At 33.9% G+C, this 27005-nt stretch overlaps 2 protein-coding genes across 4 annotated transcripts in view; one reads left to right on the top strand and one right to left on the bottom strand.

Moving 5' to 3' along the window:
- Positions 1-27005, bottom strand: part of LOC143245105 (patj homolog) — a 548212-nt gene that overhangs the window by 471092 nt on the left and 50115 nt on the right. The window lies entirely within an intron of this gene.
- Positions 18639-20580, top strand: LOC143245106 (serine/threonine-protein kinase NIM1-like). Its single transcript, XM_076490999.1, has 2 exons — positions 18639-18936; positions 20082-20580. The coding sequence occupies exons 1-2, from the start codon at positions 18648-18650 to the stop codon at positions 20357-20359; spliced, it is 567 nt and encodes a 188-aa protein (XP_076347114.1). The 5' UTR covers positions 18639-18647; the 3' UTR covers positions 20360-20580.

Genomic DNA, 27005 nt, shown 5'->3' with positions numbered 1-27005 from the left:
GATTCTAGTGTACATCGTGTCATCTCACTGATTCAAGTGTACATCGTGTCATCTCACTGATTCTTGTGTACATCGTGTCATGTTACTAATTTTAGGGTACATCGTGTCACCTCCTTGATTTCAGTATACATTGTGTCATGTTACTAATTCTAGTGCGCATTTTATCATCTCAATAACTCCAATCTACGTTATGTCATCTCACTAACTCCAGTGTGCCGTTTGTTATCTCATTAACTCTTACTAATACATGGTTCCTCCCAGTGGCTCAGCGGGATGTCTGCGGACTTACAGCGCTAAAAACCAGGTATTGATACCAGTGGTGGGCAGAGTACAGATAGCCCATTGTGTAGCTTTGTGCTTATTTCAAAACAACAGCAACTTACTAATATGTGTTGTGTCATCCCATTAACTCTAGCTGGCGCATGTTATAGCATATTTCTCTACATATATAAAATAAATGTACCATGACAATATTATTTTGCTGCTTATTCAGCTTTGTATTCTCTTTCAATGTATAATTCATAAATGTACAGTACGCAAATCTTTTTTTCCTCATTAGCTCTATATTAGCGACTCCATTTTATAATACATTTTAAGAAATACTTTTTCTTTAATTCGACATCATAGTTGTTTCTCTAAAGTTTGTTTTGTTTGTTTTTGAATTTCGCGCAAAGCTACACGAGGGCTATCTGCGCTAGCCGTCCCTAATTTTGCAGCTAGTCATCACCACACACCGCCAATTCTTGGGCTATTTTTTTACCAATGAATAGTGGGATTGACCGTCACATTATAATGCCCCCACGGCTGAAAGAACGAGCATGTTTGGTGCGACGGGGATTCGAACCCCGCAACCCTCGGATTACGAGTCGAAAGCTTTAACCCACTTGGCCATGCCAAGTTCTATCATGCAAATTAATTAATTTTTTTAAAAACATAGCTGTGTATATGATTCTGCCTATTTTCATTTGAAATCTAAAAATAAGAAATATTAGAAAGACTTAAAAATATACATCAGTTTCTACAGGTTTCATCTTATAAAAAATATTATTAACAAACGACTCCCTCTACCGGAACATTACACGACTAGCTTAAAGAAAACAAACGATGTGTATAATTATATTTGCAATGTTGCGTAGCAACTAGGATTCTATTCTATGATGTCGTGATAACAGTTTAGGGGAAGACTTCCACAGTTAGAAGATAAAAATTAGAGTATTAAGTTCTCTTTTATTGTGACGTAAAGTCGAAAATTGAGTGGATTTTGTTGGGTTTTTTTTTCACGTTGATACTTTTTAATGCAGTATTTGATAGGGTTTTTCGCCGACTACACTGAGATGATTAATCATGGTATTTCCATGACTTGTTATTACTGGTACTACCCTTCTTGTGTAACTGTCCCTCTTTAGCGATTTGCGCGAAATAGGTCACGTACACATCCAGATTTTATTCACATAGCACTGCGTAAGCAAGTTAGGGCTAGAGTCAACCAATCTAGAAACAACAAGAGTCATTGACAAACGAATTACCGACATTATTTATATATACACATATATTATAACAATAAAGTTTCAAGCCATAAACAAAACTTATTAACATGAAACGAAATACGTTGCATATGTTTTAAAAAAGGACACTAGAATACAAGCTACAACGTGAGATTATAAAATGTATCCTAGGTTTTGGTGGTGATTGCAGAAGTAGGACCTACATTGTGGTGGGGATACACCGCTCAATCAGTCTTAACCTCCAATTCACTAGTCGCCCATAAAAAATTAGAAATTAGGAGAGCAAGATGTGGGTGTTAAAGCCCACAACGTCCTACATCTATATAACCCTTCACTGCCTGGAGATAATTGTGGGTAAGTGACTGCTCTCCCAAGTTAAAATAAGAATAGGAAAAAAAAAAGATAAAAAGTAATTAAAAAATAATAGAAATGAAAATATGGTGCTACCATCTGGAGGTAAGTAAGATAAAACTTTCCTCTTGAAGTTAGAATTCCTGCCCCCTATATGGTAGAGGCACTAATTCACACGACATCAGTAAAGTGATAGTTTAAAATAAAATAAAATTCGTGGCAGGTATTTCGATTTAACACTTTGCATCTCAAGAAGAGATGCAAAGCAATCGAAAACGCTCCGAAGAGGCCTTCTCTTTGTCCTACCCGTGAAGTAAAATTTAACTGGGCTAGTGATTGATTATTAATAGCTAAACCGACAAGATTTAAAGTTAACGAATTCGTAATGCAATCGGGTGGCAAAGGTTCAATGGTGGTCCGCGGGAGGTTAAATATTGACTCTACAACAAAAAAAAACACAAGAAAGTTGTAGTTTACTGTGACTGTATAAAGTAGTGCCAAGTTTTAGATGACCTTATTTTTAATTGGAAATAATTTTAGTAAATGTTAGTAGAATTTCTCTGATTTTACTTTCTTTGTACTTATTTAATACATTTTGCATTTATTACACAATACTTAACAATTTTATCCAAAATTTCTTTATTAAATCCGTAAATTATTAAGTTTCGTATCAGTATATCAACATAATTAATATCTGAATAACTGCGAAGTTATAATATTTATAATTTTCATATGTGATACAAGCGAACTGGAGGTTAAGAGTGATAGATGGTGTATCCCCACCGCAATGTGGGTCATTATTCTGCAGTCATCTCCAAAACCTACTATACATTTTATAATCTCACGTTGTAGCTTGTATCGTAGGATTCTTTTTTTTTTAAATATACAACGTATTTTAACTTTAATGTGTTTTGTTTATGGTTTAAAACCTTATGGTTATAATATAATTAATCAGAGGTTGGGATTTGCTGTTTTTAACGCAGTCCTTCTTCATGATTTTGTTTATTCATTCAACAGCATTCGAATGTAATTATTTAATTTTACTAAAAATATATATATACAATTGTTGTTGTTTCCATTATAATAAAAAGGTTTTAAATAAAACATATGAACTGTTTATCCTACGTTAAATAGCCGATACAGAATGTTTATTTTACATTTCATTGTATACTTTTTCTAGATTATTACACGCCCTTCAATGAATAAATTGTAGTGATATAATATACAGAATGGTTATATAAATTATAGAGAATTCTTCTGTGAATGTTTCTACTTTTTATCGACTGTTTTAAACCTTGTCCTTATATAATACTGAACATCAAATATCTAATTACATCTGCTCCATAAAGTAAATTAGACCACATAATATTACAGTATTAAACTAGCTGGCTCTGCATGGCCAAGCGTGTTAAGGCGTGCGACTCGTAATCTGAGGGTCGCGGGTTCGCATCTCCGTCGCGCCAAACATGCTCGCCCTTTCAGCCGTGGAGGCGTTATAATGTGACGGTTAATCCAACTATTCGTTAGTAAAAGAGTAGCCCAAGAGTTGGCGGTGGGTGGTGATGGCTAGCTGCCTTCCTCTAGTCTTACACTGCTAAATTAGGGATGGCTAATACAGATAGCCCTTGAGTAGCTTTGTGCGAAATTCAAAAACAAACAAACAAATAGACAATTAAACTAGCTATGCTCCCAGGGCTGTGAGAATTATGGGAAGATTAAAATTCTTTGCTGTTTCATCGTTTTTGTATTTTAGAATGATGTTATTCAATTCAGGATAAAATCACAACAGATTACCAATTTACACACTATTTCAACTGTACAATACTTTTGAAGAAAAGCAAACAGAGGTTTAATTGTAACAAAAACAAAGTATAATTGGAGAAAGATGCTTTGGTAAGTATACAACTTGAAGTTTTATGTATAACAATTGGATTGACCAACTTACTGTGTTTGTTATTATATATGTATGTAGAGTTTTGAGTGGAGGATAGGGGATAGAATAGTGTATGTGTGTGTGTGTTTTTCTTATAGCAAAGCCACAAAGGACTATCTGCTCAGCCCACCGAGGGGAATCAAACCCCTAATTTTAGCGTTGTAAATCCGGAGACATACCGCTGCACTAGCGGGGGGCGATATAATAGATTATGCTTGTTATAACAACACTTTTAACGACTCAAACTAGTCTATATATCAAATAAATAGTTAGAATACAACGTTTTACTGTGCGAAGTTAAATTATATTTATTGAAGTCGTTAAAACCATCATGAAGACGACGGCTTCAATACGTAATTTTAACCTATACAGTATATTTATATAATTTAATTATTTATTGGTGTTTAATATTACACAAGTGTCGATCACTCGTGTTCAATCTTTATATTCAAACATTTTCCCGGAAATAATGCAAATTTATTCGTTATTCTGCAATTTGAAACTAAACATGTATCTCAGATCGGCTGGTATGGCTTTTATTGATAAGCAATAACAATAGAAGTGTTTATAGCCATACCAGCCGTTCTGCGATAAATTTTTATTTCAAATGGGTTTCTCGTCATCGGTTCGGCGTGGCCAGTTGGTTAAGGCACTCGACTCGTAAACCGAGGGTCGCGGGTTCAAATCCCCGTCACGCTAAACATGCTCGCCCTTTCAGCCGTGGGGGCGTTATAATATAACGGTCAATCCCACTATTCGTTGGTAAAAGAGTAGCCCAAGAGTTGGCGGTGGGTGGTGATGACTAGCTTCCTTCCCTCTAGTCTTACACTGCTAAATTAGGGACGGCTAGCACAGATAGCCCTCGAGTAGCTTTGCGCGAAATTAAAAAAAAAAACCGAAACCAATTCTCATCATCAATAATTAAGACTAAACAACCTATAGGACAGTTAGTTAATACAAAAATATTTTACAGCTATGGATTTAAAATATGTGTGAAATAACAATTAAACGACTCGGAAAATATCACGAATTTTCCAATTTGTTATTTTTTCTCTGAATATTTTGTGTAAAATAACAATAAAGGTTATGCACATTTACTATTTTTTTGTACTAGGACAACTAAAGTCTAATTACAGATTAAAGGAGGTCGTACAATAAGTTTTTATTCATTCAACGTTTCGACCTTGCATATGCATCACAGTCTTAACTTTCTACAATGAGTTTATCAAAATATCTTATATCCGATATATCAGCGCCGACGAGGCCTTTTGTCAATACCAGGGCTCATAATGTGTAATGTTATCTGGAGAATATTTAGTATCTTCAAAACAAACGAACTGAAAACCACCATCTATTTATTTATGGTAATTAATTATTTATTTTGTTTTACGTTTCGCCGTTAGAGGTTCTTCATGAATAACATGAAAGTTATCGATAATTTAGTTTATTTGAATTCCCTACTTCTCCAGGAACCGCTGTATTTTGAAACGTATGCCATATCACGTGATCACTTCCATTGTTACAAATTGCGTTAATAATATAAACATTATTGTAACACAAAACAGAAAATCTTACGTAGGAAGTTAACCTATGTTAGTGTTAACGTTTCTAATTGAGAGGTGAGACTTTTTACAATTTCCCGTAAATGTTTCACCAGTTTATTGTGTAACGGATTTACTGAATAGTTTAATGTCAGTGTTTGTTTCAGTTTAATATATGTTTAGAAATGCATGCAACTTATATTGTTAAATGTCTATTGCTCACGTTCCGCCTCTTCTCTAAATTTGTAGAAGATTCTTGAGTGTAAGAATCAACAATGTACTAGATGAGAATGTAATACTAGTGACTGACAGTATTGTTGCTGTGTGAACATTCGAGAACGTCTCCTAAAAACAGTTTATAACTCGACGCGCCAAGAGACAGTAATATAATATTGTTTAGTCTGCTACAGTCATACTACTATAAACCTCTGAGGCTATAAGTGTGATAAACATTTATTAATGGAAGACTACAGATGTTTAATCATGAACGTTTATAGATTTCGAACGTTACGAACCGTTCAACTTCATAAATAAAATTCAGCTGCTAGTATCTCTACGCAGACACTGTGTAACTGCTGGGGGTAAAAAACAACTTACTTGTACCTGTGAAGCCGTTAGCTAGCTTTGTCGTTAAATGAACTGAACGTGTGTATCAACATAGAATCAATTCGTTCTCCATGATGTTTGAATAAAAGATTCAGTTCCAGATCAGATATAAGACTCAGTATTGTTTGTAAGTTTGTAAATCTCTTGTATATGTATTTGTAATAACTATTAGTAATAACCGTTATTATGAACTGTATTATTGTTTGTATATTAAATTGTATTTGTCTTAAGAAAGGAAATTGTGTGAATGAATATTTTTGGCAAATATCATAAAATTGATACATAACGACATTCACTTAACTTCTAAATTCAAATTAAACTTTATATGATATCGTAATACGTTAATATATAATAAATCGGAGACCCATCGAGATAATTTATAATACATAACAACTGCTAATATACGGTATCACCATCGCACATGGTTAGTAAATATCTTGTATCCAATATATAATGGAAGCAACTTTTCATGTCCTGATATAACCTTTCTTTAATCGTGAATTTACATAACTTCAGTCCAGTGGACGGGTACTCCAATTAGTATTATATATATATATATATACATACATATTTACATCAGTCCAGTGGACGGATACACCAGTTAGTATTTAATATATATATATATATACATACATATTTACTTCAGTCCAGTGGACGGGTACTCCAGTTAGTATTTAATATATATATATATATACATACATATTTACATCAGTCCAGTGGACGGGTACTCCAGTTAGTATTTAATATATATATATATACATACATATTTACATCAGTCCAGTGGACGGGTACTCCAGTTAGTATTTAATATATATATATATACATACATATTTACATCAGTCCAGTGGACGGGTACACCAGTTAGTATTTAATATATATATATATATATTTACATAACTTCAGTCAAGTGGACAGGTATTCCAGTTAGTATTTTATATATATTCACATAACTTCAGTCCAGTGGACAGGTATTCCAGTTAGTATTTTATATATATTCACATAACTTCAGTCCAGTGGACAGGTATTCCAGTTAGTGTTTTATATATATTCACATAACTTCAGTCCAGTGGACAGGTATTCCAGTTAGTGTTTTATATATATTTACATAACTTCAGTCCAGTGGACAGGTATTCCAGTTAGTGTTTTATATATAGTTACATAACTTCAGTCCAGTAGACAGGTATTCCAGTTAGTATTTTATATATATTCACATAACTTCAGTCCAGTGGACAGGTATTCCAGTTAGTATTTTTATATATACAGTGCAGGCCAGTGGACAGGTGTTCCAGTTAGTGTTTTATATATATTTACATAACTTCAGTCCAGTAGACAGGTATTCCAGTTAGTATTTTATATATATTCACATAACTTCAGTCCAGTGGACAGGTATTCCAGTTAGTATTTTATATATACAGTGCAGGCCAGTGGACAGGTGTTCCAGTTAGTGTTTTATATATATTTACATAACTTCAGTCCAGTAGACAGGTATTCCAGTTAGTATTTTATATATATTCACATAACTTCAGTCCAGTGGACAGGTATTCCAGTTAGTATTTTATATATATTCACATAACTTCAGTCCAGTGGACAGGTATTCCAGTTAGTGTTTTATATATATTTACATAACTTCAGTCAAGTGGACAGGTATTCCAGTTAGTCTTTTATATATATTCACATAACTTCAGTCCAGTGGACAGGTATTCCAGTTAGTGTTTTGTATATATTCACATAACTTCAGTCCAGTGGACAGGTATTCCAGTTAGTGTTTTATATATATTTACATAACTTCAGTCCAGTGGACACGTATTCCAGTTAATGTTTTATATATATTTACATAACTTCAGTCCAGTAGACAGGTATTCCAGTTAGTATTTTATATATATTCACATAACTTCAGTCCAGTGGACAGATATTCCAGTTAGTGTTTTATATATATTTACATAACTTCAGTCCAGTAGACAGGTATTCCAGTTAGTATTTTATATATATTCACATAACTTCAGTCCAGTGGACAGGTATTCCAGTTAGTATTTTATATATATTCACATAACTTCAGTCCAGTGGACAGGTATTCCAGTTAGTGTTTTATATATATTTACATAACTTCAGTCCAGTAGACAGGTATTCCAGTGAGTATTTTATATATATTTACATAACTTCAGTCCAGTGGATAGGTATTCCAGTTAGTATTTTATATATACAGTGCAGGCCAAAATCTTAAGGCCAATGAATATAAAGAAAAAAATATAAAAATTGCGTTGTTAGATTCAACCACTTATTTGAGTAGAGCTTCGAAAGATGAAAATAAGAAAAGGAAAAATAAAAAATAAAAAGCTTTTTAGCATTTAATAGGGAAAATGTGAACACTATAAAATTAGCCTAAATACTACCTGGTAACAAGTTTAAGACCATGCCAAAAAGAAATCCTAAACAGGACAGGAAATGCCCAACAAGAGGTCTCAGTACTGAGTTGCTCGGCCGTCATTGCGAATAACTTCAAACATTTGCTTTGGCATGGTCGATATAAGCGCTTGCAGAAGGCTGGCTGGAATGTTATTCCAAGTGGTGAAGATAGCTTCACGAAGATCATGCACTGTTTGGAATTAACGTCAGTTTCTATTGACTTCCCTTGCCATCCACCCCCAAACATTTTCAATGAGTTTTAGTTCGGGCGAACACGCTGGATGGTCCAAAAAAACAACAACACGTTATTCGCCATGAAAAAGTCCTGCGAGCATTGTGGATTGCAACGTTATCCTGCTGAAAGATCCAGTCATTTTCACACAAGCGAGGGCCTTCAGTCAATTAAGGATGCTCTCTCCAACATGCCAATGTAGACAGCTGCTGTTTGACACCCCTGTATAACCTGAAGCTCCATCATTCCATAAAAGGAGAAAGCACCCCAGATCATGATGGAACGTTCTCCACTGTGTTTTGTAGAAAATGTCTCCGGTGGGATATCCTTATCGTGCCAGTAACGTTGGAAGCCATCTGGACTATTCAGGTTGATTTTTTTCTCATCAGAGAACAAAAACTTCTTCTGCTTTTCTATTCCCATGTTTGGTGCTTCTCAGCAAAGTTTAACCGAGCTGTTTCGTGGTGTGGAAGGAGGCGTGGCCTTTGAAGACGTTTACGGTTGTTAAAGCCTTTCTTTCGTAGATGTCGTCTTATTGTTCTTGAGCTACACTCTGCGTCCGTAAGGGCCTTAACCTGGTTCGACGATCGGCTGTTGTCTTGCCGAACAACCCGTCAAATCCTCCTGCTCAACGCCGGCGAAATTTTCTTGGGCCGACCACCAGAAATTCTCATTTTGTATCCATCAGGGTCATTTAAGAAATTGGCAACAGCAGTTTTACTACGCCCAATCACACTAGCGAAAGAACTTTGAGAAAAACCTTGCTTTTGCAGTTCGACAATTCTGCCACGCTCAAACTCTGTCAACATTTTAGCCTTTGCTATGTTTTTACCCAATGTAAAACAGGAGATGTCAGTGGAAAATGTTGACAACGCTAATGCTTGAACAGAAATGACTAAATTTCCTTACGTGTTTACCGATTAACGCTTCGTTTCACCTTTAACAAAGATAGAATGTCTTATATATGTCGTAAAGGTGAATTTTCAACAAATTTAATAATTGCCTTATAAACTGTACTTTGGTTAGGTATAATTCCTGTGTGGTTGCCATATTTTCAAACACTTTAGTTTTTGAGTAAAAAATGAAACAAAATATGCGGGTCCTCGAACTCAAGTTCCTCTCGGTCGTTCGGCTGTTTCCGTGACGTTTTACAACTATGACGTAATAGTTGCCAAACACGCTTCGTTGCGCGCCGACCATTTTGTTCCTTTCAGTGCTGGTGTTTTATGTAAATCTATCGGTGCCTTTTTCGGATTACATACTTTGTGAGACTATTTTTTGTCTTGAAAAATACACACTCGTGACTTGGCTCCTCATCATTCAAGTCAACAAATTCATAGTATGATGCTTCCAAGACACCGATATTCAGGCAATTTACATCAAAACCTCGAGTCTGGGTAATGCACTCTTCATCTTTTAATCGGTTTGACTCTTTGTCGTATGAGCGACAGCAAACACACTCTCTCCTAGTTGGCATCTGTTCGCATAAACCACACCTACACCTTGCACAAACATACGGAGTATGTCATATAAATTATACATTGATGGTAAATATTAAATTAACTATTCAGACTGATACATCTAGTCTGATTTTATAGACAGAATGATGACGAATAATTGAAATTCATTTTGTTACGAGTCATAAATACCCGGTACAATGATTGTGGAAGAGCCGAGTATTAGTTGCCATAGTCGGCAAAGTATAAACCAATAAAACCCAGTCTGTGATACCAATAATTTATAAACACCAGACAGGTTTCGAGATGCTTCAAGTTGCACGTGAAATAATACAGACCATATTTGTTGTCATGACTTAGGCATACCATTCTTCCACTGGAGTTATGACCGACTCGCAACCGGCCTGGGCGCTATCAGTATCACTCACAGTTCCGCTACTCTCGCTCGTGGAACTGTCCTCATCACTAGAACGTATCAGATCTGTATCAATAGTAACTGTTCTAGGTTCGTTCAGAGTAGGTTCGAATTGATATGGCACTACTCGACATTGTTCAGAACACAAAGTTAAAACAAACTCCGCCTCTGTTTCTCCGTATGCACTGGCCATTACATTCAACGCGCTGGCGTTGGCGGTTTGTTTGGCAACTAGTACGTCACAGTACTTTTCCTAACGGCATACGTAAAACCTAAAACGTTCGAATTGCCGCTCGGAAAGGGATCTTTCTGCACCAAGTTCTATGTTTCATTTATTAGCACATATTTTTTATAAAAAAATGTGAGCCTGCAAAGTTAATCAGTATGAGTTGTTCTTCTGACTGCAAAGTTTTCTTTTTTCTGTAAAATTCACCTTCAAACAACAATTATTATATTATGTTGTTTATGTATTTTTCACCAGGATCTTTATAATAAAGTGATCAAACGTCTTACTATATAGTTTAAGTTTTAATATAAAAGGTTTTGAAATCTTAATTACAGAGAAATCATTAAATAATTTAAAAACATTTGTGTTAAAGACCTATTTACAGTTAAAACCAATACAGCGTTAAAAGCTCTCACAATAAAAAATTACTAAGAACAAGGACTTGCCCTAAAAGAATCCACATATGTTTCGTTGTCTCTCTGACTTCCGAAATTGTAGATAAAGAAAAATCATTGAGCTCTTGATGAAGACATGAAACTTTGAGCGAATAAAACATCTTCAAGAGTTTCTAGTCGTTTAAGTCTGACATAATTATGTAAATTCTATATTCCAATCAATATTACTTAATTTAAGATACGTAATTATGCAAGTTATTGTTTTAACGTATAAACAGAATTTGAATCACAGGAGAATCAGTTTGAGGTAAACCAAATGCATCGCAAAAGTCCGTTTTAAATAATATGAGTTTTTTCTGGTTTGATCATTTGCCTTTTAACATTTGTTCACGTTAATTATATTATTTAAAAAATCAGCGAATAATCGTCTAAAAATAATTTTAATTTTCGCATTTTTTTTAGATGTAAACTTTTGATACACTAGCTACACCCCACCCAGAAAGAGTGAATTCACACCCTTCTTCAGAATAAGTGATGTTACACCCAAGCTAGAATTATGAAACATTAAATAGTAAAATTTTTAGGTTGATTGATTGTTTATTTAGAATTAAACACAAAGCGACTCAGTGGGATATTTATGCTCATCCCACGGTGGGTATCGAAACCCGATTTGTAGGGGTGGGAGTCCGCAGACATACCGCTGTGCCACTAGTGGGCTATAGGTTTTCGAGGTAGTACTCTATAAAAGTAAAGTTACGTACATTTTAAAGAATTATTTCAATGAAATTGACGTAATCAAAATGGTTTCTATTCTGTATATAATTTCCCACCCTAGCGCTTAAAGTAAGAGTGTGCTAAATTAAAACCTTTAAGAATGTGAAATAGTGTGTTTGTTGTAAACACACATTCGTTGTTTTTTTTTTTTCTAAGAGTGCAGAAAGCGTGTATGACAAGTATCAAAACATTGTAGAGCTTTAATTATATGTAAATAGTGTTTCACTTTAAGAGATACGAAAGAAGGATGGCAACAGTGTTTCACTTTAAGAGATACGAAAGAAGGATGGCAATAGTGTTTCACTTTAAGAGATACGAAAGAAGGATGGCAATAGTGTTTCACTTTAAGAGATACGAAAAGAGGATGGCAACAGTGTTTCACTTTAAGAGATACGAAAGAAGGATGGCAATAGTGTTTCACTTTAAGAGATACAAAAAAGAGGATGGCAATAGTGTTAAACTTTAAGAGATACGAAAGAAGGATGGCAACAGTGTTTCACTTTAAGAGATACGAAAGAAGGATGGCAACAGTGTTTCACTTTAAGAGATACGAAAGAAGGATGGCAACAGTGTTTCACTTTAAGAGATACGAAAGAAGGATGGCAACAGTGTTTCACTTTAAGAGATACGAAAGAAGGATGGCAATAGTGTTTCACTTTAAGAGATACGAAAAGAGGATGGCAATAGTGTTTCACTTTAAAAGATACGAAAGAAGGATGGCCAAATACAGATTATTTGGTGTTCGTGGAAATAAGTGAATAAAGCTTGTTCCATCTGCTAATAATGTCCTGAATGACGCCCTCTTTGGTACTTAGGTTTAACACAATAGTGTACACTTGGTAAAGTAGGTCACTCGCAGCTACCTCGAATTTGATTCATTCATGATAAAATGATATAATACGTAGGCACGAGCACGTACAATTTTCATTACGCAAACAAATTCTGGTCGATCGCTATTGAAGCAGATACTAGAATATTTGTAACACAATTATACGTCCACCATATACGAGAGATAAGCTCTAATAAATATACTCCATGTTTTTTATTTGTCTTATTTTCTTTATATTGTTTTTTCTGATCTTTGAGACGGCTATTAATGCAGTTAAAACACATAGTGTTAATGTAAGATGTTTAAACATCATTCATTTTTCGACTTTTCTTTTACATTAAAGCTAAAAACCGCTTTTACTGAATTCACGGATTATACTGAAAAGCCCCACCATCAGCAGCACAGCGGTATGTCTGCGGACTTACAACGCTAGAAACCGGGTTTCGATACCCATGGTGGGTATCACACGGATGGTGTAACTTCGTGTTTAATTTCAAAGAAACTATACTGGGCAGTTTCTAATCCCTTTGGATTATTAACATTGTAAATCGGGTGTAAGGAAAATAAATTTTCTGTGTTGATAACTGAAGTTTTTATAAATTATAGATGCGTTAATGTCATATTAATCTTTAAAAATAATGACATAAATTTGAAAAAATTAAATATACCAAGAGAAATTCGTTTAAGTGTGTAGCAGTTTTATACCTAAATAATAGTAAACGCACATCGCATTTACAATTCAAAAACTGTATCGAACGTTAACAGAAGTAATTATATTTAAATGAAATTAGCTGTTTGAGTTAAAAGTCTTGCGAGTAACGCTTCAGTATTTTGTGTACTTGATAATGGTAAGCTTGAAAGCTTATTAAACTAAGTTTTAGGTGGCAATGTCACGGTGACCGTAGCTCACATAGCCCACTGTGTAACTTTGCTCTTAAAAACTTAGATTCTTAACTTGGGTTTTCAACCTAATCCTGGTTAGTAAACCCTGTATTTTTGTATTCAATTATTTCCTTCGTCAATTGATTTGTGATAATGATCTTAAACAATTTCTCCTGCTAGTATAACGGTAAGTCTACTGAATTACAATGGTAAAATCAGGGCTTCGATTTCCCTCGGTGGGGTCAACAAATACCCCGATGTGGCTTTACTAAAAGAAAAAATTACATTCAAACAATCAAACTGTATTGTTTAAAACTTTATCTGAAAACTCGTGTTTCGATAACGGAAACTAGTAACTAATTATATGCATGTTTTCTGGAAGGACATTTAATGTAAAGGTAAGATTGAAAGAATGACATTTAATGTAAAGGTAATATTGAAAGAATGATATTTTATGTAAGAAATTTTTAACAGATGTTTCAATTAAGACTCTGAAGTATTAGCTTCTACGTGAAACCTAAGATAACTATTTTTAATATTGTGCAATCAATATGGAAGGTAGGTTTCTAACTAACAGGTTTTATAAAATAAAAATAGGGTTAAGTTAAATATTGACCCTCTTAGAAAATTCCTCAATGCTCATAATGTTTAATACAAGCTTTGGTTGAGATTGATTCAATTGGCTCGGAGAAGAGTTACCGCCAACTTTTGGGTGACTTTAATGGTCTTATGGGATCTGGTCTTCACTCTTGTATCGTACTAGTGACTTCAAAGAACAGAGCACGATTCTGCGGCAACGGAATGTGAACAATAAATTCTCGGATCTACACGTCAGTCACTAGTCCATCAAAAATAGGTTTCCAAATTTAACTAACTCGTATCTGTGTATATACCCTGCCTTAAAACAGTTAAGGTGCCTTAATCTGCACAGCAAAGAGTAAGTTTTGTAAATAAAAAAAAACTAAGGCCCAGTGACTGAAACTAGAGGTACCCCACTTGTGATATTGATCCATTTATAAAAACCTTCTGCTTTCTTCCATCCGGCCGCTTTTCTATCCAATTTGCCAACTTATTCTCCACACATATCGAAATAAGTTTTACAATTCTTCTATGCGGCACTTTGTCAAACGTTTATCGAAAGTCCAGAGACATCAAATCAACACCCTTGCCATCATTTTCATAAGCAGTAACCGTTTCAAAGTTACAAACAAACACACATTTCGACTTTGTACATATAAATATGTGTATGCTTAAGTATTTCGATGCAGGTCATGTCATAAAATTCTGTAAACGTTGTAGTTTTCAGTTATTAACTGGAGTTTCAACAGAATATGGTTGTGTGAGAAGATTTCATTAATTTAACCAAACTCATTTAAGTTTCTAAACGAAAGTTTAGAAAAATTAAGCCATGGATTCCCAGTGAATTGGTTTTGTTAATGATTAAAAGAGATAAGTTAAAAAAGAAAGTACATCAATTTCCTGATGATATTTATCTAAAGATTAGATTTAAGTGTTTAAGGAATTATGTTGTTAGCTTGACCCGTAAGACTAAATGGACTTATTATCATAACCTGTTTAAGAATGCTAAAACTATTAAACAGAATTGGAATATTGTTAACTCTATTATTGATGTTAAAAAAAAAAAAAATAAGAAATTTTGTAATTTTGGTACTACTGATTTATCTGATTTGAATTATTTTTTTGTTAATGTTGCTAAATCTACTTGCTCCAATCCTAAATTTTGTTCTCAGGGCATGCCTCCTGCTCCTTCTTCTTCTTGTTACGTATATCCTGTTACTGTATCTGAAACTATGAATAATGTTTTCTCCTTATCAAATTCAGCTTCTAATGGTGTAGATGGTGTTTCGGTTAAGATTTTGAAAGCTAATGCTAATCTTTTTGCACCAATTTTGACTTTTTTAATTAATTTATCTTTTACTCAAGGGAAGTTTCCTAATGCTTTAAAGTTATCATTGGTCATTCCATTTATAAATCTGGTAATATTTCTGATTTTACGAATTATAGACCTATTTCCTTATTAATACATTTCTCTAAACTATTTGAAAAAATCTATGAAGATTATAATTTTATCATTTCTTGATAGACATTCAGTTTTGTCTCCTTTTCAATTTGGCTTTCGGCCTGGGCTTGGAACGGAGGTTGCTGTTGCTAAACTTGTGGGAAGTATTACAGAAGCTTTGGATTCTGATCTTCATCCAATTGTTTTTTTTTCTTGACTTAGCCAAAGCTTTTGATTCTGTTAATCATAAAATATTGTTAAATAAATTATCTTATTATGGTTTTAGAGGCATTGTTTTGATTGGTTTTTTCTTACTTTCACAATAGAAAGCAATCGGTTTGTATCCATAATAATTATAGTGATTGGCTTACAATTAATGTTGGAGTACCACAAGGTTCTGTTCTGGGCCCTTTATTATTTCTCATTTATATAAATGATATTCTTTACCAACAGTTTTTTGAGATATCCAAGCCTATGCCGATGATATTGCTGTTGTTTATAGTAAGCCAAATCTAATTAATGAAGCCATTATTTCTAGTGATCTTAATAAAATTAAAATTGGCTTTTCTGTAATGACTTATCCTTAAATATATCTAAATCTTTTCTTCTTCAGTTTAACCTTTATGGTGTCATTCCAGCTTTTTCCTTCTATTTTTTTATCATTCTAGTGATTGTTATACTTACCCTAATTGTAAAGTGTCCCAAATTGACTCAAGTTTCCTCTGTTAAATATTTAGGAATTATTTTAGATCGAAAATTAAATTGGCAATTTCATATTAATTCTTTAGTTAATAAATTAAAATATAGTTCTATGCTAATTTTTGAACTTAGTCATTGTGCTCCTTATCATATTTTGTTAAGTGTATATTATGCTCTCTTTCAATCTTTCTTACAATATTGTATTTCAATTTGGGGTGGCACATATAAGACTTTTTTTTTAATTCTATTCACAAGTTGCAAAAAAGTGTTTTCTCTCTTATTTTACTCATAGGTTTGATACCGATTTCAGTAAATTTAACTCCCCTCTTTCATATGATAAACTTTATTTATATTTTTTAGCTTTATCTACATTGCATGTTTCTTTTAATAGGCCTTTTAAAGTCACTTCATATTTTACCGACTTCAATCTTTTTTTCCAATTAATGTACCCACACCACGTAAAACAGTTACACTTCATCAATATCTTTATTTGGCACCTCGTATTCATAATTTTATTCCTTATAGTATAAGATCTTCTATTAATCGTGTTACTCAAAAGAAATACTTGAAACAATGGATCTTAAATACTGATGATAATATTCTGGGAACTTTATATTGATTTTGTAAGTTTTGATTTTACTTTATTATGTGTTTAACCATCACAGGACGAGTTAACTCTTTGTTGATGGTTTTATATTGATATTTGATTTTTTGTGTCTAATTTATTGCTTAATAAATTTATTATTATTATTATTATTATTGTTATCATCATTATAAAATTTATTATAATTATTGAAATGATACGTCTTGTTTACAGCTGTTAATGACGAACGTCGAAAACTAAAAAAAAAAAAAAATGTTCTTAAACTTTAGAAAAGTTACGACAGATAACTTCAGGCTTCAAATGGTTTTGGTTTTGTTTTTCTCACAGTCGTTGTAAACAATCCGATATGAATTTGCAAGCATAAATGAGCATCTTAAGCACCTAAAATCTATCTTTAAGTTTGTACTCACTTTTATCACCAGTTGGATCGAATCATTGAAAAAACTTCGACAAGTTACGCAATGAACATCAAAGAACTGACACGTGAATACAAAACTGCACACAAATGACATTTCAGGTACATTTGGCCATCATAGATCCGTTTGAGCTGACGAGTTCTGGTACCGAACAAGGTCTTCTATCAGTGACCTGTAGAAGATAAATAATAAATGCGGAGTACCTTAGTCCGGGACCTGTTATAAATCCTCAATAACTAACAAAGTGTACCATAACAACCGAAAATATAAATGAATCTAATGTGGTGCTTACTCATTTTATGTAAGAATTACGTCCTTTCAGTATTTTCGTTCTGGCATTCTCTATTATTTATACTTATTAGTTCTGATTAAGAAGTTGGAACACAGGATCACATACTAAAGTTTTAATGGTTTCTCAAACTAGACCTATTAGTTCACTACACTTCAGTTTATTTGTTTTTGAATTAAGCACAAGGCTACACAATGGAATATCTGTGCGCTGCTAACACGAATATCGAAATTCAGTTTCTAGCGGCCTGAGTCTACAGACATGCCGCTGTGCCACTGGGGGGTGTGCACTATTTTTCATAATAATAATCATAATGAAGTATTCGAAAGCGTTAGAATTTTGGGTCCGTTTGAAAACCATTTATATTTGTCATAAGTTATTAGTATAAGGCATATTACCTTGGAGATTTTCAGAACTTACATATACAGAATGTAGTGTTTCAAAATGTAATAAACCGAATACTAACAGCCTATGAGAAGTACAACTGTATTCTTGCTTCACCAGTTTGTATAAGGTGTACACACTATAAGAATTCTATATCATATGTATATCCTAAACAACGACAAGTGATTTTTTTTCAGTTATTATACTTGTCAACTGTTGTGAGCATGTTAAATACGACATAAATGAATTGTTTAATTAAGTGATTTATTCGATTAAGAATACACTAAAATATATCAAACTTCAATATACTTGAAAAACAATATTGACTGCGCGTTCTAATGTGGAAAAATCGTGCACACGTTTCACTCGTACGTCCTTTTAAATTAAATGAGAAACAGTTTTAGGTGATAAATTGATTTTGTAATTATCAGACAACCAAAGTTGTTGTAACATGTGCCAGTTGTTCGTGTTTGTTCTTAGTTGTTGATTAGTCACGCTTTTTGGTTTGGACTCATGGGCTGAACAATGCTTTGTTTATTGTTTCATTAAGTAATTCTTCTTAACAAAATCTCATTTTACGCTGACAGCGAAGCAAGGTGTATTTAAATATTTTACAAATTAAATTCAATATATGCGTATATGTTATTTTATTACCATACTTTCTTCTCATTAAAGACTGACCGGGTATGCCAACAGCTAAGATATCTCCAGTGAATGAAACGTGGCCAAACTCTATTTCTCAGGCCACCATGTCCAGTACAGGAAGTACAGACACCGTTGGAAGTTCAAGTAGCAAGTATCTGGATAAATCAGACATGACACCGTATCAAAGAATCCTCAAGAATCTCAACTTTAATGAACGCTGGCAGAAAGACATTGCATTAGGACGAAGAATAGGTTTTTATCAGATTCAGGGAGAACTGGGAACTGGCAATTTTTCACACGTTAAGATTGCTACCCATTGTCTCATGAAAGGTAAAACAACAAACTGTTATCCAGAAAACTCGTAAAACTGGTACACATTGTTTTATTAGGGTAAAAACCAGGAAGAACATTTTATTTCTTCTTCCCACTGTCTGAAGGAAAATGTGTACTAATCTTGAAAAATCTATACGATTCTAAAATTAAATCCACTGTCTAGCGCGTAAAGAAAAAAATTTTTTTTTTTTTGCAGCTTCAAGTCACTATTTATTGTTCGTGTAATAATATTCTCCCGTTAAAGTCACAATCTGTCGCACCCCGCTGGTATAACGGTAAGTCTACCGATTTACAACGCTAAAATCAGAGGTTCGATTCTCCCCGGTGGGCTCAGCAGCTAGTCCGATGTGGTTTTGCTATAAGTAAAACACGTAGCCTGTTACTTTATCAATAAGTTTTCTTGAAAGTTAAAATACCCTTGTATTGTATAAGGGCCCGGCATGAGCTGGAAATTTGGGCGTTCGAATCACAATCTGAGATCGGAACACCGAACCAAAAATGTTCGCCTGTGGGGGCGTTATAATGTAACGGTTAATCTCATTTTCGCTAGTAAAGCGTAGCCTGTGAATGGCAGTTCAAACTTAGGGACAGCAGCAGATAGCCTTAATTAACATTTGTTTCTTAAACAAACAAAATGACTATTGCATAAATCACTAACTTTTGTTCAGGTTCAGAGTAACTATCTAATAAACAATAGAAAAAAGTGGGGTAAGACGGCCATTTTCAGCATCACCAGTTTTGATGTATTACCTCCAACACTGAATTATATGTAGTTATGTTCATGTCACCAACGCATAAACCCGCAAATTGAAGGCCTCAAGTATAAGTGATCAAAACGCGTCTTCAGTTCTTTTGTTTGTTAAATAATTTTAATCTATAATAAGCATCAGAATTTTTTTTATGGTTATAAAGTAATTTAAAGAATGTTAAAGGAAATGCTAAATTTTTTTGTTTCTATTCAAACACAAAATATAAAGTTTATATAGAATACAATAGTTGTAAATTTAAAACGAATCACGGTACATATATATTGATTAGCACTCTATGACACTGAGGTATTTTGACGTCAACCTTTGCAAACAAAAAAAAAACATTTAATTTTAATTGGTAAATTAGATCTTTGTTTGTTTGTTTGTTTTCAGAGAAAGTAGCGGTGAAGATTCTTGATAAATCGACTTTAGATCAAAAAACTTACAAAATGTTAACTCGAGAAATTAGAAGCATGGAAACGCTTCACCATCCTCATGCCATAAGGCTCTTTGAAGTCATTGAAACGTTTACTAAAATATTCCTTATCATGGAATATGCCAACGGAGGAGAACTCTTTCATCGAATCTCAACTGATGGACGCTTCTCTGAAGAAGAGGCCAAACCATTGTTCGCTCAGGTTATAGCTGCTGTAGATCACATGGTAAGATAAATTAGGTTAGTGAAAATATAGTCGTCCGCCAAAAGACGTATTATTAAGGCTTAATATAGTGAGAAGTCCTAGTTATACATTTTGGTAACATACACGTATTCGTAAACTATTACAATGTTAGCCTTTCGGTTATAGAACCTGGACTTTGCACACGAGAATCCATGGCTTGCAATATCTTGTTGCTGAAAAAAAAAAACGCACTCTACACTTTAGGTCAGACAAGAAAAGCCTAATATTTGACGGCGGATGATGTTGACCACTTGCTTTCCATCTAGTCTATCAGTACAAATATAGGGACTCCAATACATGTATTGATAGCCTTTGTTTAGCTTTGCGTGATTCTCTGTAAATGTGAGAATAAAATATAAAATAACGATTATCTTCAGTTGGAAAAAAATAGTCTTTTAAATAAAATTATTTTCATACCTCGACATTTTACCAAGAAGCTTTTTAAGCTTTTAACACTTCTACGAAGAGCATATAAGACTTAGAAGAACTAACGAATATTAAAAGCCAGACCCTCACCAACAACATTTTCTTTAAATACAGCGTAAATGGTTCTTAGGTTCCTTTAGTTTAATTTTATCTGTACACGTAACTTAAGATATTCCTTTTATTGTTTATTGAACCAGGTACTAACATAGTAACATTGTAATGCGAAAGCTTTGTTTTATGTTCAGTATCATTACAGGAACCTATCATACCTTTGTAATGTTTTCAGTGGTTTGTTGTTTTTTTTAAGCACAAAAGCCATGTAATAGCTTATCTGAGCTATGTAAACAAACGGATGTCGAAATGAAATGTTTACCGTTGTAAGCCCTCAGACTTAACAACAAACAAACAAAATAAATAACTAAGCATGTGCTAAAGAAATTAAGAACATATGACACATTAACCGATAACCTGCAGATATATTGAGTTTGAAAATAATGTTTACAGTATTAATTTCGTTTATGTATTTCTACAACTGGTTGGTTTTGAATTTCGCGCAAAGATACTCAAGAACTATCTGCGCAAGTCGTCCCTAATTTAGAAGTGTGAAACTAGAGAGAGGCAGCTAGTCATCACTACCCACCGCCAACTCTTGGATTACTATTTTACCAACGAATAGTGGGATTGACCGTCACATCATAATTCTTCTACGGTTGAAAGAGCGAGCATGTTTGGTGTGACGGGGGATTTGAACCCGCAACCCCCGGATTACGAGTCGATTGTCTTAACCACCTGGCCATGCCAGGTTCTTCTGCAACAGCATTTGTAAAATATACTAAACTGTTTTATACTTCAGCACTGAGAATGTGCCGCACATAAAGAACCAAAAAAACATGTTTAGTATATACAACAGAGAGTATTGTCTCGGAGTACAGTGTTCTATACAGAAATATAACTAGTCATAGTGTTTCTGTTGCAAAATAGCTTAGTTTGTTTTAACTGGGCAAGAATAAACAGTAGTTAAACAGTCACATAAATTAACGTAGAATAATACACAATATTTCGAGTAGATAAATATAGACATAAAATACGTCAATGTCCTAAAGCTAGTCACGATATTATATATATCTTTATTTACAATGATTTAAGAGTACTAAAATACTGCTCGGTGTTCATGTTTTATTTTGAACGTAAACAGACAAACAGGTCTTTGATGGCCTATTACCTTTACAGTTATTTTTATAGAACTGGGACAAACACTGGGGCGGTGTAAAAATACGCATACAATGCGTTTCTGACGTAAACTGGTTAAAATGCTAATTAAGTCTGTCATCTCTTCAACGCTTGCAAGTACTACTTCTCCGCACCAGTTGTAACTGAAAGCAGTTTCTATATATAGAAACTTGCGAACACTGTTAACACAGGGTTTAATGAAACGTCGTCCATCATTCAAGCTGAGGCTGCCTTTGTTTAAGCTTACAATTTTTACTGTAGAGAGTGAGAGAAACATGAATTAAAATTTACTTGTGTATACGACTGGGTCTGTAAAATCTGATCGAGAGGTGCTAATAACGGATGAACAGAGTTTGGTTTGTTTTACATTTCGTGCATAACTACACTTGGAATTCCATGTTCTAGTCGTTCCTAGCCTAACAGTGATAGACTACAGGGAGAGACAGCTAGTCATCATCACCAACAGCCAACTTTTGGGCTGCTGTCCTTTCACCAACAAATGGTAGAATTGACCGTCCCATAATAATGCCCTCAAATTGAAAGGGTAAGCATGTCTATTGTGACGCGACTTCGAATCCGCGACTCGTAGATTGGCACTAATCACCAGCACAAACAGGAATACCATGTCCGGTAAATAAGAATGGTATTAAACAATGTAAACAACTGAATGGTATTACTTCTAAAAGCTTTAGATGGATAAATTCATTCATCTAAATAGACAACTAGTGGCTCAGTTGTAATTCTGAAGGCTTCTAACGCTAAAAGCCAAGTTTCGATAAATGTATGGACACAACAAGATAGCCCATTGTGTAGCTTTGTACTTAAAAGCAAAACAAAGCCCTTGAAGAAGCAATTCATTGTTAATGAAACAAAACTAAAAGTAAACATATAATTAGTTTTAAACAAATGCGTGAGTAGGTTATTTGTTTGTCATTGGATAATTAATCTTGGTCAGAGAACTTTTTTCACAGTTTGTTCGAATCCCCTGTTTCCTTAAACAAACTCGCTGTTTCAGCCGTGCGGGCGTTATTATGTGAAGGTTAATTCCAGTAGCTTAATAGTTGGCGGTGGGTGGCGACGACTAGCTGCTTTCCCTCTAGTCTTTCACTGTTAAATTAAGGGTGACTAACGCAAACAGCCCTCTTGTAGCTTTGTGAAATTCAAAGCAAACCATCAGAACAGCTGATATGGGAATTAACACTTTTACCAAAACAAATCAGAGAACAACCTAAGAAGGTCGAAACGTTCTTCTCTACTTATTAGTAAAAGTGTTAATACCCATACCAGACGTCTCGAGATACATTTTTACTTGAAGTGGGTTTCTCGTCATCACGAAAAACAAACTATTTATTCATCTTTAGTGAACTCATCATGAATTATAAGTTTTAAATATTAGTCCTCTAGTAATATAATATGTCAATAGTGTGTGTTTTTCTTATAGCAAAGCCACTTCGGGCTATCTGCTGAGCTCACCGAGGGGAATCGAACCTCTGATTTTAGGGTTGTAAATCCGAAGACATACCGCTGTACTAGCGGGGGGCTATGTCAATAGTATTCTACTAGTAATGGCTAAAGGATTAGACCTGTAACCGTGTTAATAGAATACTCGTTTGGTGTATAAGAAAATTGGGGTTCGATTCCACCGAGAGGAAATACAAACAGCATTGATTTCTTCAGTCCTATAAAGAAAAAAATGTTAATGTAACACAAGAAGAGTACGTTAACGGAAATCAAACGTAGGCCTGAAGTGTTGTCTTAGTTTCTCTTACGTGCGTTGAAATCCGTAATGGACAAGTTAAGAAGAAGGTGCACAAATATTAGACCTTTTGGTTTGATATGTTTCAACAGCTTTCGGTTTTCAAGACCATAATACAAGGTCTTATGAAATTAATTCCTCAGAAATTCTTTATCTTATAAAACATTTCTGCCAAGTCATTCCATTACACGATATATATATATATATATAAATTAGTCACTATAAGTTTTACAGGATCAGCTTACCTTATTATACAAGAATGTTATTTCTCTATTTAAATTTTTATATTTTATCTCAGTGTAAAAACTTCGCGTGGTAAATTAAAATATATAATGTGTTATTTCACACCATGACAAACTGTGTTCCCCAAACATGGACTGACATTTTGAAGTGGTTAATGACGCTTCTGATGGTACCTTTTGCACGATATATCCGAGCATCCTAATGGAAAGGAAACAATAATTATAGGGTGCAGAGAAGCTGAAATTACACATTTTATATAACAAGTCCTTCGATGATTGGCACAGACGTGTAATCAACCTTAGAGTTTTCCATTTTCTCGACTACATTTTGTGAAACCACATATTACAAGAAAAAAGAAACATTCTGTTATTAGTGGTTAATTGTACTTCTCGACATGCGAAGTTTCGACCTGATAACTTAGTTATCGCTCCGTAAAATACAATATGTGAACGTGATTTTGTTCACGAGGACATAAAAATATTTGATCTGCTCATACTTCGGTGAAATATCTGATGTTTCGATTTATTACAAATTAGAAAAACAAGTAAACGACCAGATGAGTATACGTTATGGGTGTTGTGAAAATGAAAATTTAGTACAGGATTTTCACGAACTTAAATTGTTACCGTATTAGATCGAATTTGTTTTCAAATTTACTATGAAGAGATAAAGTAAAACATGAATATACGAAATCTTTCTTTTCTTATTGTAATTTAACTGTAAATATATAACGTCGAAGCGCATTAAGATCTTTTAAATTATGACTAAAATCTTACAATACCTTATCAAATAGTTCTTTTCTTATAAAAATGTGGCATTGAAGAGACGATGAATTATACCACGGTTACCTTAAAACTCATGATGTGAGAAAAACACGTGGGTTCAAGATGTTTTGATAGAAATTAGTAAAACCCTTGTAACCGCAGCGCTTCGAAGGGTGGATCCTTCTTCTTCAGGGGCAAACATTAATAAACACGGGTGAAAGATTACACGGGTTTGTAAAGTTATTCTTATGTTATAATAATTTAACACCGAAGATTATACGAATTTCACCGTCTTTAACCATCATGGTTAAAATATTACATGGCTTTATAATTTTTTTTTTTAGTTTTCTTTGCTTGTTTTCTTAATTTTTTAGATATTTGACTCTAATTTAGGGGTGTGAGACGAGAGGGAAGACCAGCACCAAAGAATAATGGAATTGACTAATTTATATGCAAGACATACAAGGTCGAAACGTTGTTCACTTTCATGTAAAGTGTCAGCCCAAACGACCGTTTTGCATATAATTTCTCAACAAGGGTTTCTCGTCATCACTGATTAATGGAATTGACTGTTACATTATCAACGGCATGCATGTTTGATATGACGGGATTCGAACATGTGAACCTCACATTCCGAGGTAAAGCGCCCTAACCAACTTGTCATTAATGTGACAAGAAGGAGCCAATGTATAGAACCACAATAACTTCAGTAAACGTTATAATTAAAGGAATGATTGGCTTCAAAAACTCGTTCTTCAAAAATAATTCTACAGTGAACGTCACCTTTCAGAGTATCGTTTGTCTAACTACGCTCAGTAAGGCCCCACAGTAGCTCAGTGGTATGTCTGCGGACTTACAACGCTAAAACCCGGTTTCGATACCCGTAGTGGCAGAGCACAGATAGCCCATTGTGTAGCTTTGTGCTTAATTAAAAAACAACAACAACAACGCTCAATAAGCTTTCACTACCTTACATACTCTTCCATTTCTATGTATTCGGTTGTGCGTCAAAAGTTAGGTTGGTATTGAGAGCTAAATAGACGGGGTTATTTTAAAGTTAATAGCTTATTTAAGGAGTGGATTTTTCATGTTCGTAATTAAAATGTGACTGTGAGAGACCATGTCTCGATTAGAAGCGAACTCATCCTGCCATCAAACAGAACGTATTCAAATTTAAAACAAATGGTTATAAATTTACCAACCTTCTGTTCATCAGAATGTGACCTAGTTTTCTATTTCATACGAAAACAATGCCCTCTTCTGGTAATATGATGTAGCAGCTAATGTAAACAACAGTTAACAGTAGATTCTGCGCAACATCTGAAGAGTGTGACGCATAATCTATATAGATTTAATAAAAGAACGAAAATTGTATGAAATAAAAAAAAAATTAATATCGAAGAAGTTTGTAGCAGCCTCTTTACACAAGGCTTAAGAAAGACTGTGAACCGGTCGACATGAAACTCGTGTTGAAGGGTAGATACTTGAATAATATAACTTAACATTGAACAGTAAGATTATTCGAGGCGAGGCTTAATAATATACTACAAAAATAATAATTGTTATGACGTATCCACCTTTTACAGGCCGGCTAAGAATTATCACGATTGCACTTGTTATTAGGTTTGCTTCATTCTTATGAATTAGGCTAATACTAACAACTTACGACAAGTAAAATATTAGTGATTGATTTAAAGATATTACAGGTTTCATAAAACTATTTATTTAAAGATGGGCAAATGGATAACATAGATGGGTAACCAACTTTACAACTTCCGTTTTCTATTCTGAAGTTAACTCGAAAACACAAACAAATATATAGTACATAATTTAAATATTAAATTTTAAACAAACATCTAAGGTATGGACAACAGAAAAAACAAAATCACAGACTTCTCAAATAGTTCAAAACATAAGCGTAACATGTTATTTTTAATAGAATATCTTAATAAATCTAACCCGATGTATGTAGAAACATACATGATGATGAAAATTCGTTGCCTAATAATATTTACCTGTGATAAAATACCTAAAACCGTTGTCACTCACTGACTGCTTCTGTGCATATTTAACGTATTCGTATCTGCGACGCATAATTAGCCATGCATGGTAACTTTATTTATTTTAGAATTACCGTAATCTTCAAATTGAATGACGCATTTGGTTTTGTTGTCTTTTTTTGGGGGGCTGATGGACTAACTGCCATGGCTTAGAAACT

This window comes from Tachypleus tridentatus, chromosome 2, assembly GCF_004210375.1.
Source record: "Tachypleus tridentatus isolate NWPU-2018 chromosome 2, ASM421037v1, whole genome shotgun sequence".
In the NCBI taxonomy this organism is placed as follows: domain Eukaryota; kingdom Metazoa; phylum Arthropoda; class Merostomata; order Xiphosura; family Limulidae; genus Tachypleus; species Tachypleus tridentatus.
The sequence above is the reverse complement of the archived record's forward strand: the minus strand, read 5'-3'. Positions and strand labels throughout refer to the sequence as shown.